A 14,787-nucleotide genomic window follows, 5' to 3' on the forward strand; every position below is an offset into this window, starting at 1 on the left:
CAACTTGAGGGTGAGTAAATGATGACAGAATTTTTGTTTTTGGGTGAACTATCCCTTTAATAGTACTTTTAAAACAGACTTCCACATTAAAGTAAATAAAATAAGTGAAAATTTTAGTAATTGCAATACATTTAACTTAAATTTGGCGTTGAAATAACTTTCACATGTTTACAAAAAATATACATACACTAATGTTTTTGTGACTAATGCAAAAATAACTTGAGGAAACTGATCATGTCAACTTCCTCTCACACTAAAGCCACATCAACTCCAGTCAATATGAATTGTCAAAATAAGGCACAAGCATTGCCAACAAATGCAAACTGATCTCATTGCTCACATAGTAAACTCAACTATACAATTTCCACTTTTTATACACTGCAATTTTCAGCACTCTAGTTCACAATGGACCCTTTTCACGTTTCCTTGTTTCTCAGAAGCGGAAGTCATCATAGTTGGGTAAACTTCAATAACAGTGAATGAGAGACTACATTAAATATATATTTTTGTGTTTCCATGTGCTCAAATAGCAACAAAAAAAACCCCTCCACAATAGTGTTTTCACAACTTTCAAAAAGAGGAAAAAAATAGAGAGATTGATAACGGCAGTCAGAAGAGAGAAAGACGTCAATTTTACTGTCACTCCCACAGTATTAGAAAGACCCTCAGAGCAGCGTTAACTAGTTTTTTGTAAATTGATGCAAAGGCAATATAATTAAGTGTTATACATGTACATACAGCTACGGCCCTCGAATCTGATTGGGAGAATGGCGCGAGGCCGGTGGCATGATTTGATTATGAGCGACGCCTGCGCAACGCACAGATCTCGTATCTCTCACGGAGGAGCGGAAGCATAAAGGAGCAGCGGCGACAGTGAAGATCGAGAGAGGAACAGGCCTGGACTAATGTTGTGTTTTATTATATGTGACAGCAGTTCTCCGTGAGGGGCTGCTGTCTTTTACTTTCGTTTTGTAGTTTATTTTATTATTAAACTGTGTGTTGAATGTTCGCCGGTTCCCGCCTCCTTCCCACAACATCTAACTGCGTTACAATATTACTTTTTGTGTATAGAACTGTTGTATAATAGCAATTGTGCTGATTGACAGCTGCAATTCAGCTTATATTCGGTGCTACATTGCTCTTGCTCATGTGAACCGAACACCTGTATGCTGTAACACTTCTCAGGACTGAAAAGTGAGGGCAAGAGTATGGTTTTGGTCTTTATTGGCTAGTGTGTTTGGTGAAAAGAAAACAGGATACAAATATGATTTGTCATCGGGTTGAGGTTTTCTTGGAGACCACACAGCTGTATACGTCACAAATGTTAAGCAGACCAGCAAAAAACAAAGCCAAATGAAGAAAGAGAGAAGTATTCTTTACATACCATCGTGTTTCCCCATCTTTTACTATATATATACACTAAAGCACAGTGAACTTTGTTTTGGTTGAGTGCAGTAATACAGGTCAGAGAATAAACTTGTGACCATGCTTACCGCCATCAGGACATTGACCACTGAATTAGCTGATAGTGGTTAGGTGACTGTAAAAAAACACTATTATCAGTGTATACAACTCTCAGGCAGCATGACAGGGGCATGCTCACTGCGCTCACTGAGTGTCAGCTGACCGTTGTGTGGGTCTATGTGTGTGTGTGCTGAGTTCAGTGACTGGTTTGTTTGTATGGGTCAGAGGGGTATTGGCCATGTGCCCAGTGTCAGGCAGTCCCCTCACAAACAGTCACGCTACAATGGGGAAGATTTGTGTGTGAGAGAGAGAAAATACAGAGACATTGTAGACATAAGCGTAGTAACATTTTCCACACAAAACACAGTGACCAAATAATATTCTAATATTACCACATACTATTATCTGAGTAATACATTCCACTCTATATTTATGCCAGAAGATTACACTAGTATGAAACAGAAAGACACTCAAAAGTGGATAAAAAAAATGTCAGTGGTCGTGGAATGTTTGAGAAAAGAGAGAGAAAATGGGTGGGAAGGGGAAACTGTGTAAGTCAGGTGAGTAAAAATAGAACAAGAGTCATTCTATGGAGAGGAGGGGAGGAGGGAGTTGTGAAAGTTGTGAAAACAGGGCCTCGCTCGCTGTATGTGGGAAGATGGTAATCGAACGACAGGAAAGGAGAGACAAAAAGTCTGCAAATGACCTAAGAAATAAGGACTAATGATAGAAAACATGGTTATGTGGGCATGCATATTTACACAATCACAACTGATGTACTGAAATCCATTCACATCGGACTGAAGTAAGAATGGGTTATTAAGAAACATGTTTCCTCTATATAACACAATGTCAGAGCAATGGGAGGGGCTCTTCATTCTCAGCCACTGAGCTTGTGCGGAGCTCCTGGCAACAGCCAATGAGGGAAGGCCAAAACCTTCCAGCTCAGACTATGATTATAGTAAACAAGTTCTTAACTCTTTCCTTGCTGATTCCAGCAAGAATGACTCACAGCAAAATATAACATCAATTAGTCACTACTTCTAACTTTAATAAAAAGTACATATCTAAATAGATGAAAATGGCAGTAAAATATAAAAAAATAAACAGTTACTCCGTTGTGAGTGACAGTTCTTACAAACAGAGATGGCTGAAGCTGAAGTGTTAATAGTGTAAACCCAGTGCTCCAAAACCTTTCCTTTCCTCCTATCCAATCATTTTTTTTAATGTGATTAAAAGACAATCTCAAAAATCCCACTCCCCGTTTCCATGGCAACAGCTTTATGGGAACTGTTACTCATGCCGCTTTGGTGACCACTGACCATGGCATCTACACACACACAGCCCTTTTGTAAGGTATTTATATCACTACTACTGCTGCCATCTGCCAGTACCAGCATTCCAGCTATTTTCCAAAGGACAAATGGAGGGGAAAAGAAATGAAAATGGTGACTAACCAAAAATCCAGCATGTTGGATTTCTGTAAATATCTGTTGATTCCCTTACTCATAACATTTTTACCACAGCTAAGAACGTCATATAGAATCTGGTGCAGTTCCATGAAATGCACCACAGAAAAAAAAAAAAAAAAAAAAAGGAAGTTATGAAACTGTATGCAGGTAGAGTTCTTGAGTGCTTGCAATGACACACTCTTCTCACATGGCGGCAGCACCATTCTATGGGAAAAAACGAAGGCGATCACAGCTCTGGCAGACACACAATTGAGTGAAGGAGAGATTACAGCCAGAGACGGGGGCTTTTATGTGAATGTATCTGCAAGAGTCTTACGAAAATACATTTTTAGATCCTGCAATCTCCCTTGAGATATAACATAGAAATCAAACATTCAGTGAATACTTACATGCACCTTAAAATATAGATTATGAGAACAAAATGCCATGAAATATAGTAATGAAAAAATACTGTATAACATGCTGACTATATTTATAGAAATGTATACATGTTTGTGTTGGCAAGGAGAAACCTTCGACAAAAAAAGGAATGGCTGGCATTCCCAGGAAAACTGATCAGAGAAAGAACAGCAATACTTCTGCACTGCACCAGAGAGAGAGAGAGAGAGAGAGAGAGAGAGAGAGAGAGAGAGAGAAATAGGTGAGGGAAAAGAGTAGAAAAGGCCGACACAAATAAGTGGGTGAAAAGAAAAAATTAAAGAGAATGAGTACAGCAATGATGAAAAGGAAGACACTGTTCTACCATATTAGTGATAAACATTGCAGAGTTAGACTACACGACAGATGGCGACTCGAAACTGCACATAAATGGAAGAGATCCTGTTCTATGCACTACTGAGGCAGAGACCTATCGGAAATGCTGCATCAAATACGGACAATATTACACTATAGCCCCAAATAAAAACAGTCTACTACAATACGTAAAATGTAATTAAAGTCATGAGTTGAGTTTTGAGACAGTTGCTGTAAATATGTATACAGTCTCTTTTATCAGTTAGAAATTTGCAACATAAACCTGATGTTTACAGTAACTGTTCTCAGTTTTGAAATAAATCAAATAAAAATTGCTTTGCACTTTTGGGGAAAATAACAGTAAACATGCATAACTGATTAGGACAACGCATACGTACACACATATATATATATATATATATATATATATATATATATATATATATATATATAATCTTCTCTTTAATCCTAAACATCCACATTCACTCGGTACGTAAATACATCTGAAATAAGAACACACACAGACACACACACACACACACACACACACAACAGGTTTTTACTTAGCTAGGCACATTCCATAAACGTCTATTGTTTTTATATACAGCTACTTATATAAACCTAACCCTAATCTTAACAACTTTCTGCATTTTTACAATAAGAAACAACAGCTTTTACACCGATTTTTACAAATGAGGATGTACTTAAATAAGGTTTGCGAGGATCTGCACATCTGGGTTGTTCCGAAAATATGGTTAAGTACGTACACACCCACACCCACACACACACACACACACACACACACACACACACACACACACACACAAGCACACGCGCGTGGATGCACCTATCAATACGAGGGCATTTGATACAGTAATTGTATACATGATTTTTATTCTGTACAAACTGTATATTCTAAGCCTTAGGATAACCCTCACAGAAATCTTTACATTTAAAAAAATAATAATTAAAAAAATATAGGCCTATATATGACTTATAAGCAGCTTTTCTCATGGGGACCAAAAATGTCCCCATGAGATCAAACATTTCTGATATTACTATACTTTATTTGTCCCCATAACATAAGGTTTACCAGGACCACACACAGAAAGAAAAAAATCGAAAATGAAGAAAAACAAAATTTCTCTTAAAAATAAATGCTGACTCCTCAGTCTAACAAACTTTGAATAATAAAAATGTTTTTTAAATGTATGAATTTAAAAGGTTACCAATTATCATAAAACATTGGCAGCATTGCAAAATGTATATGTACCACAATCAACTGATCAGCTGAAGAAAAAAAAACACAGTTCAGTTTATTCTGTTTAATTTTGCACGATATATTATAAAGATATTAATAATTGCTTTTTTCAGAACAATATTTGTTAATTACATTTCAATAATTACATTTCAGAGTATTGGTCTCTTATAATGCCTATAATCCTTCGTAGTAACTTCAGAGGTTAGCTTTCATTAGTGTATACAGCAATACAAAATTCCATTAAAAAGATAAAGGCAAAACCTTTTTTTGGCCAGATTCTAAGAAATTATGGATTATTTTTCTTTTCAGCACACTGTTAAAATTTTTAGTGTGAAATTACAGTATATTCCAGGTTACTACTTGCATTACTTTACCAGTAATTCCACAGTAGGTCTTCTCTTGTATCTAACTCACTCTTGGAAATTTCTTGTAAAATGTAAAATATTATACTGTATGTCTACAGTGCATATGGTATTATGAAGGTACCCAGCATGCAGTGCGGCATAAATAGATGATAATGTGGAGTTTCTTGTTTCTTGTTGGGTTTTATTTGTACTGCTGAACTTATTTTTGGTTCACGTTTAAAAGTTTGTGTTGTTTGTTTATTTTGTAGTTCAGATTTATCTTTTGTTTGAATTATTATTTGTTTAGTGCCACCATTGTTATGTTTTGTATGCCAAGTATTGATGTCTCATTAGTTGATGGAAGAAAAAAAAGTCTTGTGTTGCAAGATGTTGTCACACCTTTCAAAGATAAATCTCATGTAGCTGCTTTACTATTGTGAAATATCCATCTACAAACAATAATGAATTTGAAATAAGACATCTTCATCCTGAAAAAATGCTAATAACAGTATAGTTTGACTAACTTAAAATCAGTCAATTAGCTTATTTTATGTTCTAGTTTCTGGTTGTTTTAACAAATGTTTAATTTGTCACACTTCTGATGTGGCTAGATCAGAAATTTGAATATGAATATACAAGATCCAAGATCCCAAGCAAATGGAACACTAATCACAATTATGATGACTTCAAAACAGTTACAGTGCTAAACAATATAATTTCTTACAGTGGCATGACTAAAGACAACTTTATAATGTGAATTCGCAGTAAAAGGAGAGCAGTAAATTACTGTGATGTCAGCATCATTATGTTGTTGATTAACAGTAATTTGTAAGAAAATGACCCAGCATGCATTCATTTCACTGTAAATTTTTGACTACAGTATTTTTTTGTAGAATAATACTGTTTAATCCTATAAATTCCTAGCAATTTTTTTACAGTGCAGGTCTGCAATTTTTTTATACAGACTGTGTGTGTTGTCTCTCTGTGTTAACGTCCTTCTCACGAGCCTGCGTGTCAAGGCAGGCCTACACGATCAGGCCTAAATCTTTACAAAGGCCCTCTTGTTATTTCACAACACACTCCTTTTCCCTCTAATAAGGTTTATCAAACATTCAAACATTATATATATATATATATATATATATATATATATATAAACACACTAGCATTCAAGCCTCGTACAAAAGTACTTATGTATAATTGAAATTCCATCATTCCTTAGTACACACAGCACATTCACAACTAAACACATGTAACTAATTCATAAACACTTCAGTTCAGTGTTTGGCTGTACAATTTCGGGGGTTTTTTTCTCTCACTTTACTTCACTTTCTGTTTTTTCCATGTAACACGTAATGACCATGTTTTGAATATTGTGCTAAAAACAGCACTGCAAGTGCCACAACCAGTGCAACGTCTAATCGAACCCACTATTACAGTAACTGATGATTACAACCACACTGCAAAATCCAAGACCCAGCAGAATACCACAACCTAAAACTAGATTTTATTTAAATTTCTTTGAAATATGGAGAGATTTAGTTCTCTGTGATATTTTTTAATTTACAAACACTGAAACTGAGAAATCATACTTTTGATGTGCCATTAGAATATATTAATTAAAAATGGGGAAAAAGGAATATTTGAACAAGTGTTTGGTCCTCGTGTTCCATTGAAATAGTGTATTTTTTTCTATGTAGAAAAAAACAAATCATTGTGCAATTTGAGATTCTGAAATAAAGCTGTAAAAAATAAAGACAAAAGAGCATTTCAAAGAGCTAAAGTACAAAAAAGATATGTGTCTGAAAATCCAAATGGGGACTGTTGGTTAAATTATCAGGAAATTGCAGGAAAGTTAAATTAAATTACTTTTGAACTATAGGTACACTAATTATTTAGCTGAGAATGGGTCAACCATATCAGGATGCCAGCATAGCACTGGCCTGAGTGTATCAGTTTGTAATAAAAAAATAAAAAACACACAACACAACACATTATATAATACCCAGGCCAGCAGCTATGTGTGAACATATTATTTGTGGCAAAATGAGACCAAGATAGAGTCTTTAAGTCAGAATTTAAAGCAACATATGTGGTGCAAAATTCTAACATTGAAACAACTAAAAAGATACCATGTGAGGAAAGGTGATAGAAAGACCATGCTGTGGGACTGCTTTTCATCAGCAGAAACTAATCGTCATGTTAAAATGTGGTTGGTGAAAAATAGTGAAATGTAAAAACTGCTAAATAATACAAACATTTTTAAAAACTGAAGCGTATCCTTTGTAACAATACAAAATATTTATGCAAACATATTTCAAGCATATTTATTATTTATGACACAAAATGTTAATAAAACAAAATCATTTTTAAATATAAATGATGGTAGATTTTGATATCACATTTGTAATTTAGTAGAATGTGTTTGGGCCAATAAACATATATGTCCTCTTTAAAAAATATCCTTATTATTAAGAAATATACTGTTATTATCGAGTAATTATCGAGAAAACAAAAAAACTGACAGAGCTCAAATTATTTGTATGTAAAAGGAATAGTTTGTGGAGTGAAACAAGAAACTTGAAATTACCATAGCCAATTATACAGTTTAACGGTCATCATACAAAACATTTTGTAGAATGAGATGAAAAGTATTCTAGAAAGCCATGTTTTATACTTAATTGAATGGAAATGAAATGTTTTAGAATATAGTAATGTTTTTTTATGTCACATACAGTATTAAATTGATCTTATTCTATGGCATTGGTGAATGTTTGGTTCTGATTGGTTAAAAGGTCTGACTGGTTTTGGTTTTGAGGTGTTGATTAATCTTCAATTGCTGCAGTATTTTCAACAACTTAAAGAGAGTTCACCCAAAAATGGATATTATGTCATCTTTTACTCACCCTTTTATCATTCCAAATCTGTATGACTTTCTTTCTTCTGCGTTGGTAAGCATTTTTCTTCTGCGTTATGTTGGTAACCAGGTAATTTTGGTTACCATTTTATGGATAAAGATATATATTTTTATGTTCTACAGAGGAAGGAAGGTCATACAGGTTTGGAAAAACATGAGGGTTAGCAAATAATGACATAATTTAATTTTTTAATGAACTCTCTTTAAGTTCTTAATAATACTGCAGTTATTGAAGATTAATCAACATCTAAGAATCAAAACCAATCAGACCTTTTAACCAATCAGAACCAAACATTTACCAATGCCATAGTATAAGATCAATGTAATACTGTGTATGACTAAAAATATTACTAACAAAACACTTAATCAGTAAAATAATTTAACTTCAAGAAGAGCAATGTTAACTGTTCCATTAAACAATTATGACCAATAGCTTCACTAAATTCATTTAATGATTTAAATCTGATATTTGTGGTAGTCTTTTAAAACACATTAAAAAAATTACATTCAATCTGTTACGACATTTTGTGTGCATAGACAAAAGTTGTTCAATAATTATGTATCTATATTCTCTAAATTGTTTCTATTTTAAAAGTTTATTGAATCAGTTTGACATGGCATTTTTTCTCATGTGTTATCATGTAATTGAAGCAAAACAACATCTGTCCAGGGAATAACAACTTAATCTTTTGTGTTAGCATTAAATGTAAATATAGAATTCTCTTACCAGTTCCAGGTCGCCCCATAATGATGTCTTTGCATGGCACAGGATGCAAGGTCTCTGTGGGAAGTATGAGTGGTAGCAGGGCAGTAGGAGCAGGGTGACAAGGGACAGGCTGCTGCAGCGTCACTTGGGCACTCTTATCTTGTCCCCCTCCATCACCCGCACCAATGAGACCAGGCCCTGGGACAAGGCTAGGCACTGATATGCAGGCTAAAGTGGCGCTGGATTGCGTAGGTAGACCTGCAGGGGTTGAAATTGGAATGGAAGAGGTAGTAGATACTAGAACAAGAGTTGAGGTGGGATTCTGCAGTAAGACAGATCCATTAGTGGAAGCAGCGTTAATTGGAACAGGAACCTGTAGTCCTGTCTCTAGATGTACACCAGTTTGGCTGTTTTCTGTGGAACTGGTCCTGTCCACCGCTGCAACTCTAGCCAGTGGGAGTTCTGTAAACTTTATTAAAGGAACCTCAGGATTTCTCACTATTACTGGAGAGTCTCTCAAAGGCTGCTGGGAGACTGTACATTGTGAACCTGATTCTAAGCCTAGGGGAGAAGCTGGTGGGGAAGAGGCAGTGGCTGAAGGCAGTCTTTGGGGGTGTGTGACAGTAGTGGTCTGAGGAGAGATAATGCAGAGATTTGTTATAAGGGAAGGGTCACGACAGCTTTGTTCCTGGTCGGATTTGGCATATTCCTGCAACAGTGGAGTTGGGGGAGGAGGGGCTTCTGTCCTGCGTTTGCCTGGGCTCATAGGTACAGTGAAAGTTAGACTGGTATGGAAGGATGGCACAATACCAGACAGGTTTCTGTCTTTCTCCCTCTCTGTACCTCCTGTTCCATGTTTTGGGACACCACTGTTGGTACCACTTGGGTGTTTATGGCGGCGAGGAGGCAAGACTGGAGAGGCAGAAATAGGACTAAAATTTGCAGGGTGAAAGCCAAAAAGTGGTGATGCTGATGGGGAAGGTGTAGGTGAGAATGGGGACTGATTTGAAATTGGTGAGAATGAGGGTGTTACAGACCTTGAGCCCAGGGATACCAGCATAGTTGCAGCCTCACATTCATCAAAGTCAAAACGAGAGTAATCTTGAGGAACCAGTGAAGGCAAGCCAAGACGTGGACGAGAGTCAGTACCTCGACTGCTTGTCTCACTACTGTCGCGAGAAGTCTCATCCCAATCAAATTCACTGCTAGCACGACCCCGCAGATCTGAAGGGGTGACGGTCCCTGAGCTACTCTCTCCACCTCCTCCACTCCCTCTCTCTCCCACTGCTCCCTCCATTTCTTTGGTACGCATGGAGAGGTGACGAGAACAGTAGCCACGACGCTGAGACTCTTTCATGCAGCCTTCTCGTGAGCACAGGCGCCGCCACTGCTTTCCATTGAACTTCTTACGGATTCCATTAGGTGTACAAACAACATCGCCTTTCTTGTATTTCTGTTGGGCAGCTGACAAAGGTGTCCTTGATCTTGAGGAAGAAGCAGAAGAAGAGGCAGAACTCCCTGGAATTGGGGTGGAGGTCTGTGAAGGTGTAGGAGTCTTTTCCAGAGGTGTCAGAGAACCCCTGGAGCTAGGAGAAGGAGGCACAGAGGGTGGCATAGGGTAAGAGATCCCTCCATCAGACCCTAAAATCGCAGGTGAAGGGGTTGGCCGTGGACTTCCTAAAGATGTCCCAGAGATGCCTCGCACCACTGTAATGGGACTTGGATACCCAGGAGGTTTGGAAAAAATTTGTCTGTGCTGATTAGGAGGACATGCTTTTGGTCCCCCTGAGACTAAGTGTCCTCCACCATCTCTGAGTGGTGCCATGTTGAGCCGCAAAACCTCCATGTCCACCTCTGGAGACTGCAATTGCTTTCGCTCGTGTTCTCTTTCTCTAACCATTTCTCTATTCCCAGTTCCCTCATCTTCCATCCTAGCTGATAAAGTAAACATATTGTTTGCTACCATCACAACTGCTGGTGAAGTGGAAGATGAAAGATGTGTGCTTCCATAGTGATGAACCCCTGTGTGTGGAGATGGGAATCTGCAGTTCTCCCTGGGAGTACCTGCAGTTACCAAATCCATTCCCTCACTTAACTGACATAGTTCCCTCTCCACTTCTATCTCCTCTCTGTGCTCTCTCTCTTCTCGTTCCTTCTCTCTCATAACCCCATCCCATGGTGGGACAAGGAGGCGCAAGTTCTGGCGGGCAACGCATACAGTCTGTGAACTTGATGTCTGTTGCATCTCCTCATTACTACACCTCTCCTTCTTCTGCTCTAACTCCTCCTGCAAAAGCACCATGTAGGGGCAAACTGAATGAGAGTCTACCTGAGCAACCACACCTTCTCTGTAGCACTCCCTACCATCATCTCCTCCATAAGGCACACAAACACGTGTCCCAACCTCCACAAGTTCATTTCCTGGGGGTGGGGCATCTAAAATGAGGTCAATGGGTTGGTGTAGGCGACTTACTAAAGTATGAAATGGATATGAGAGCAGTGTCCCTTCCCCATTAATCTGCAACTCTACATTCAGCTGCTCTCTACTGGACCCACGCACCACACCACAAATAAATACACATTCCTTGATCAGCTTCTCATCATCCTTTAAATTTGATCTTGGTCGTCTACGTGCTAGCACCCTTTGGTTTTTCAGTCCTTTAGCTAGTGTTTCTGCTATTGTTGCAGACCCTCTCTTCTCAGTTTGTGTGTGATTAGGGGACAGGAGGACAGACAGGGTCGAATTGTTGGACAGGTTGAATCTTCTTGACACTCTTACATGGTTACCTGAATTTTGCTGCACACAAGAGGGCTCAGGTACTTCCAGATCTACAGAATGTTCACTGGCTGTGTCTGTGGATGATGAGCGCACAGAATTTGGGGCTTGATCCCCATATCCATCTACCTCCACCGCTTGGATCACCTTTTCTCTTTCAGAAGGCACCTCACTTTTCAACATATCCCCCTTAGTTCTATCTCCTTTTGGAGTTTCTGTGCTTGCTATTTTGCCCATTTCTCTCCTACTATTCTCACTATTGTCTAGATCAGAATCTGCTTTAACCAAATCATTTCTGACCACAGGAGTAGTGCTCTGACAAATGGAGTTGTTTGGAAAACTTAGATGATTGCTATGAAGAGTGAGTTGGGCTACAGTGATCGAACTGATGGAAGAGGTACTGGAAGCTTGATGTTCATACATGTATTTCTTCTTGGGTACCCTGGCTTTAAAAGTGGCTGTTTTTCGACTGGAGGGTGTGGTGGAATTGTGGTTGGCAATGAAAGAGTTGCTTTTATTTAAACTGTTGGCTGTATTATTTGTGTTTTGTGTATTGCTAGGAGTGCTGTTTGCATGTTGGTTGCTAGCTTTACTGTTTGTGCCTGTAAAGTTTTGTGTGTTTGCGTTACAGATGTCTGTGCTATTACTGTGTAAATTTTCATGTGCATTGCTGGCTATCTTGATTGAGTCTGTATTATCTGTTAAATTGTTAGTGTTAATGTTCCTGGGGCTTTTTGCTTTATTCACAATTACGGCATTCTCTTCAGATTTTGATGTTTCAATTGTCCTTTCTCTTATTTGCTTATTTAACCCCTCACTGTTTGAGATGTTGCTACTGTTGATGTGCTTGTCCTGAGAGCTATCTTCTTTGGATGGAGTGCATTTCTGGTGTGAAGGTGCAGGCGGTGTTGTTTGTGAATGTCCTTCAAGTTTGCCCACTCGTTTTCTTGCTCCTTTTGCTCTTGCCGATAAAGGAGAGCGTCCTCTCTGTTTCTTTGGTGGCCTCATCTTTTTTAGTTTGACAAATATCTCTTTTTCCCCCTTATGTAGTTTTTCTCTTCTCCTTTTTAATTGGCCCTTTTGAGTTTTTTTTTAATTTCTTCTCACAACAACCTGAAACAAGAAGGAAAAGATTTAGAGAGAGAGAGAGACAGATAAAGAAACATTTCCTTTTTGTTAATACAAAGTGATGTTTTAATACTGATGATTTTGGCATACAGCTCATGAAAACCCAAAATTCCTGTCTCAAAAAATTAGCATATCATGAAAAGGGTCTCTAAACAAGCTATTAACCTAATCATCTGAATCAACTAATTAATTATAAACACCTGGAAAAGATTCCTGAGGCTTTTAAAAACTCCCAGCCTGTTTCATTACTCAAAACCGCAATCATGGGTAAGACTGCCGACCTGACTGCTGTCCAGAAGGCCTTCATTGACACCCTCAAGCAAGAGGGTAAGACAGAAAGAAATTTCTGAACAAATAGGCTGTTCCCAGAGTGCTGTATCAAGGCACCTCAGTGGGAAGTCTGTGGGAAGGAAAAAGTGTGGCAAAAAACGCTGCACAACGAGAAGAGGTGACCGGACCCTGAGGAAGATTGTGGAGAAGGACCGATTCCAGACCTTGGGGGACCTGCGGAAGCAGTGGACTGAGTCTGGAGTAGAAACATCCAGAGCCACCGTGCACAGGCGTGTGCAGGAAATGGGCTACAGGTGCCGCATTCCCCAGGTCAAGCCACTTTTGAACCAGAAACAGCGGCATAAGCGCCTGACCTGGGCTACAGAGAAGCAGCACTGGACTGTTGCTCAGTTTTGCATGTCATTCGGAAATCAAGGTGCCAGAGTCTGGAGGAAGACTGGGGAGAAGGAAATGCTAAAATGCCTGAAGTCCAGTGTCAAGTACCCACAGTCAGTGATGGTCTGGGGTGCCATGTCAGCCGCTGGTGTTAGTGCACTGTGTTTTATCAAGGACAGGGCCAATGCAGCTAGCTATCAGGAGATTTTGGAGCACTTCATGCTTCCATCTGCTGAAAAGCTTTATGGAGATGAAGATTTCATTTTTCAGCACGGCCTGGCACCTGCTCACAGTGCCAAAACCACTGGTAAATGGTTTACTGACCATGGTATTACTGTGCTCAATTGGCCTGCCAACTCTCCTGACCTGAACCCCATAGAGAATCTGTGGGATATTGTGAAGAGAAAGTTGAGAGACGCAAGACCCAACACTCTGGATGAGCTTAAGGCCGCTATCGAAGCATCCTGGGCCTCCATAACACCTCAGCAGTGCCACAGGCTGATTGCCTCCATGCCACGCCGCATTGAAGCAGTCATTTCTGCAAAAGGATTCCCGACCAAGTATTGACTATTGTGTGCATAACTGAACATAATTATTTGAAGGTTGACTTTTTTTTTGTTGTATTAAAAACACTTCTTTTACTGGTCGGATGAAATATGCTAATTTTTTGAGACAGGAATTTTGGGTTTTCATGAGCTGTATGCCAAAATCATCAGTATTAAAACAATAAAAGACCTGAAATATTTCAGTTGGTGTGCAATGAATCTAAAATACATGAAAGTTTAATTTTTATCATTACATTATGGAAAATAATGAACTTTATCACAATATGCTAATTTTTTGAGAAGGACCTGTATATATGTACACATTACAGCCTAAACACAAATAGCAAGAGCATTACATCTAGCATTCAAGTCAAGTCACCTTTATTTATAGAGCGCTTTTTATAATACAGATTATTTAAAGGCAGCTTTACAGTGATAACAGGAAAATAACGCAAACAAGTTTGCTTTTCCTGTACAGCAGATCTAGAAGAAAATAGTGTCATAGTCCAGCTTAAGTAAGTTCAGTGATGGCTTATTTTTGTTGTAAATAAGTTATTAATTTAGTTCATTTAAATATAAACACTCTGGATAAAACAGTGATGTCATCGTCCAAATGTCATTCATGCACAAACTATTGAGCACTAGCAAAAGTGTTTGTTTTCCAGTTGATGGTAGCAATCTTTCCACTAAACTATGGCTGTTTTCACCATGAATGAAACAGAAATGTCTTCTTTAATGTGAAATGTGAATTTTACATAAAACATTGCTATTTTAAT

General features: G+C 38.3%; 1 protein-coding gene across 1 annotated transcript in view; it reads right to left on the reverse strand.

Moving 5' to 3' along the window:
- cicb (capicua transcriptional repressor b) overlaps positions 1-14,787 on the reverse strand; it is a 53,991-nt gene that overhangs the window by 31,250 nt on the left and 7,954 nt on the right. The window contains exon 2 of the mRNA XM_077209866.1: positions 8,918-12,785. Within this exon, the coding sequence (XP_077065981.1) occupies positions 8,918-12,680 (3,763 nt within the window). The 5' untranslated portion in view covers positions 12,681-12,785. The remainder of the gene's footprint in view (positions 1-8,917; positions 12,786-14,787) is intronic.

The sequence above is a fragment of the Siphateles boraxobius genome, unplaced genomic scaffold, assembly GCF_051911475.1.
Source record: "Siphateles boraxobius isolate OS27281-9 unplaced genomic scaffold, OSU_SipBor_1 12, whole genome shotgun sequence".
NCBI lineage: Eukaryota > Metazoa > Chordata > Actinopteri > Cypriniformes > Leuciscidae > Siphateles > Siphateles boraxobius.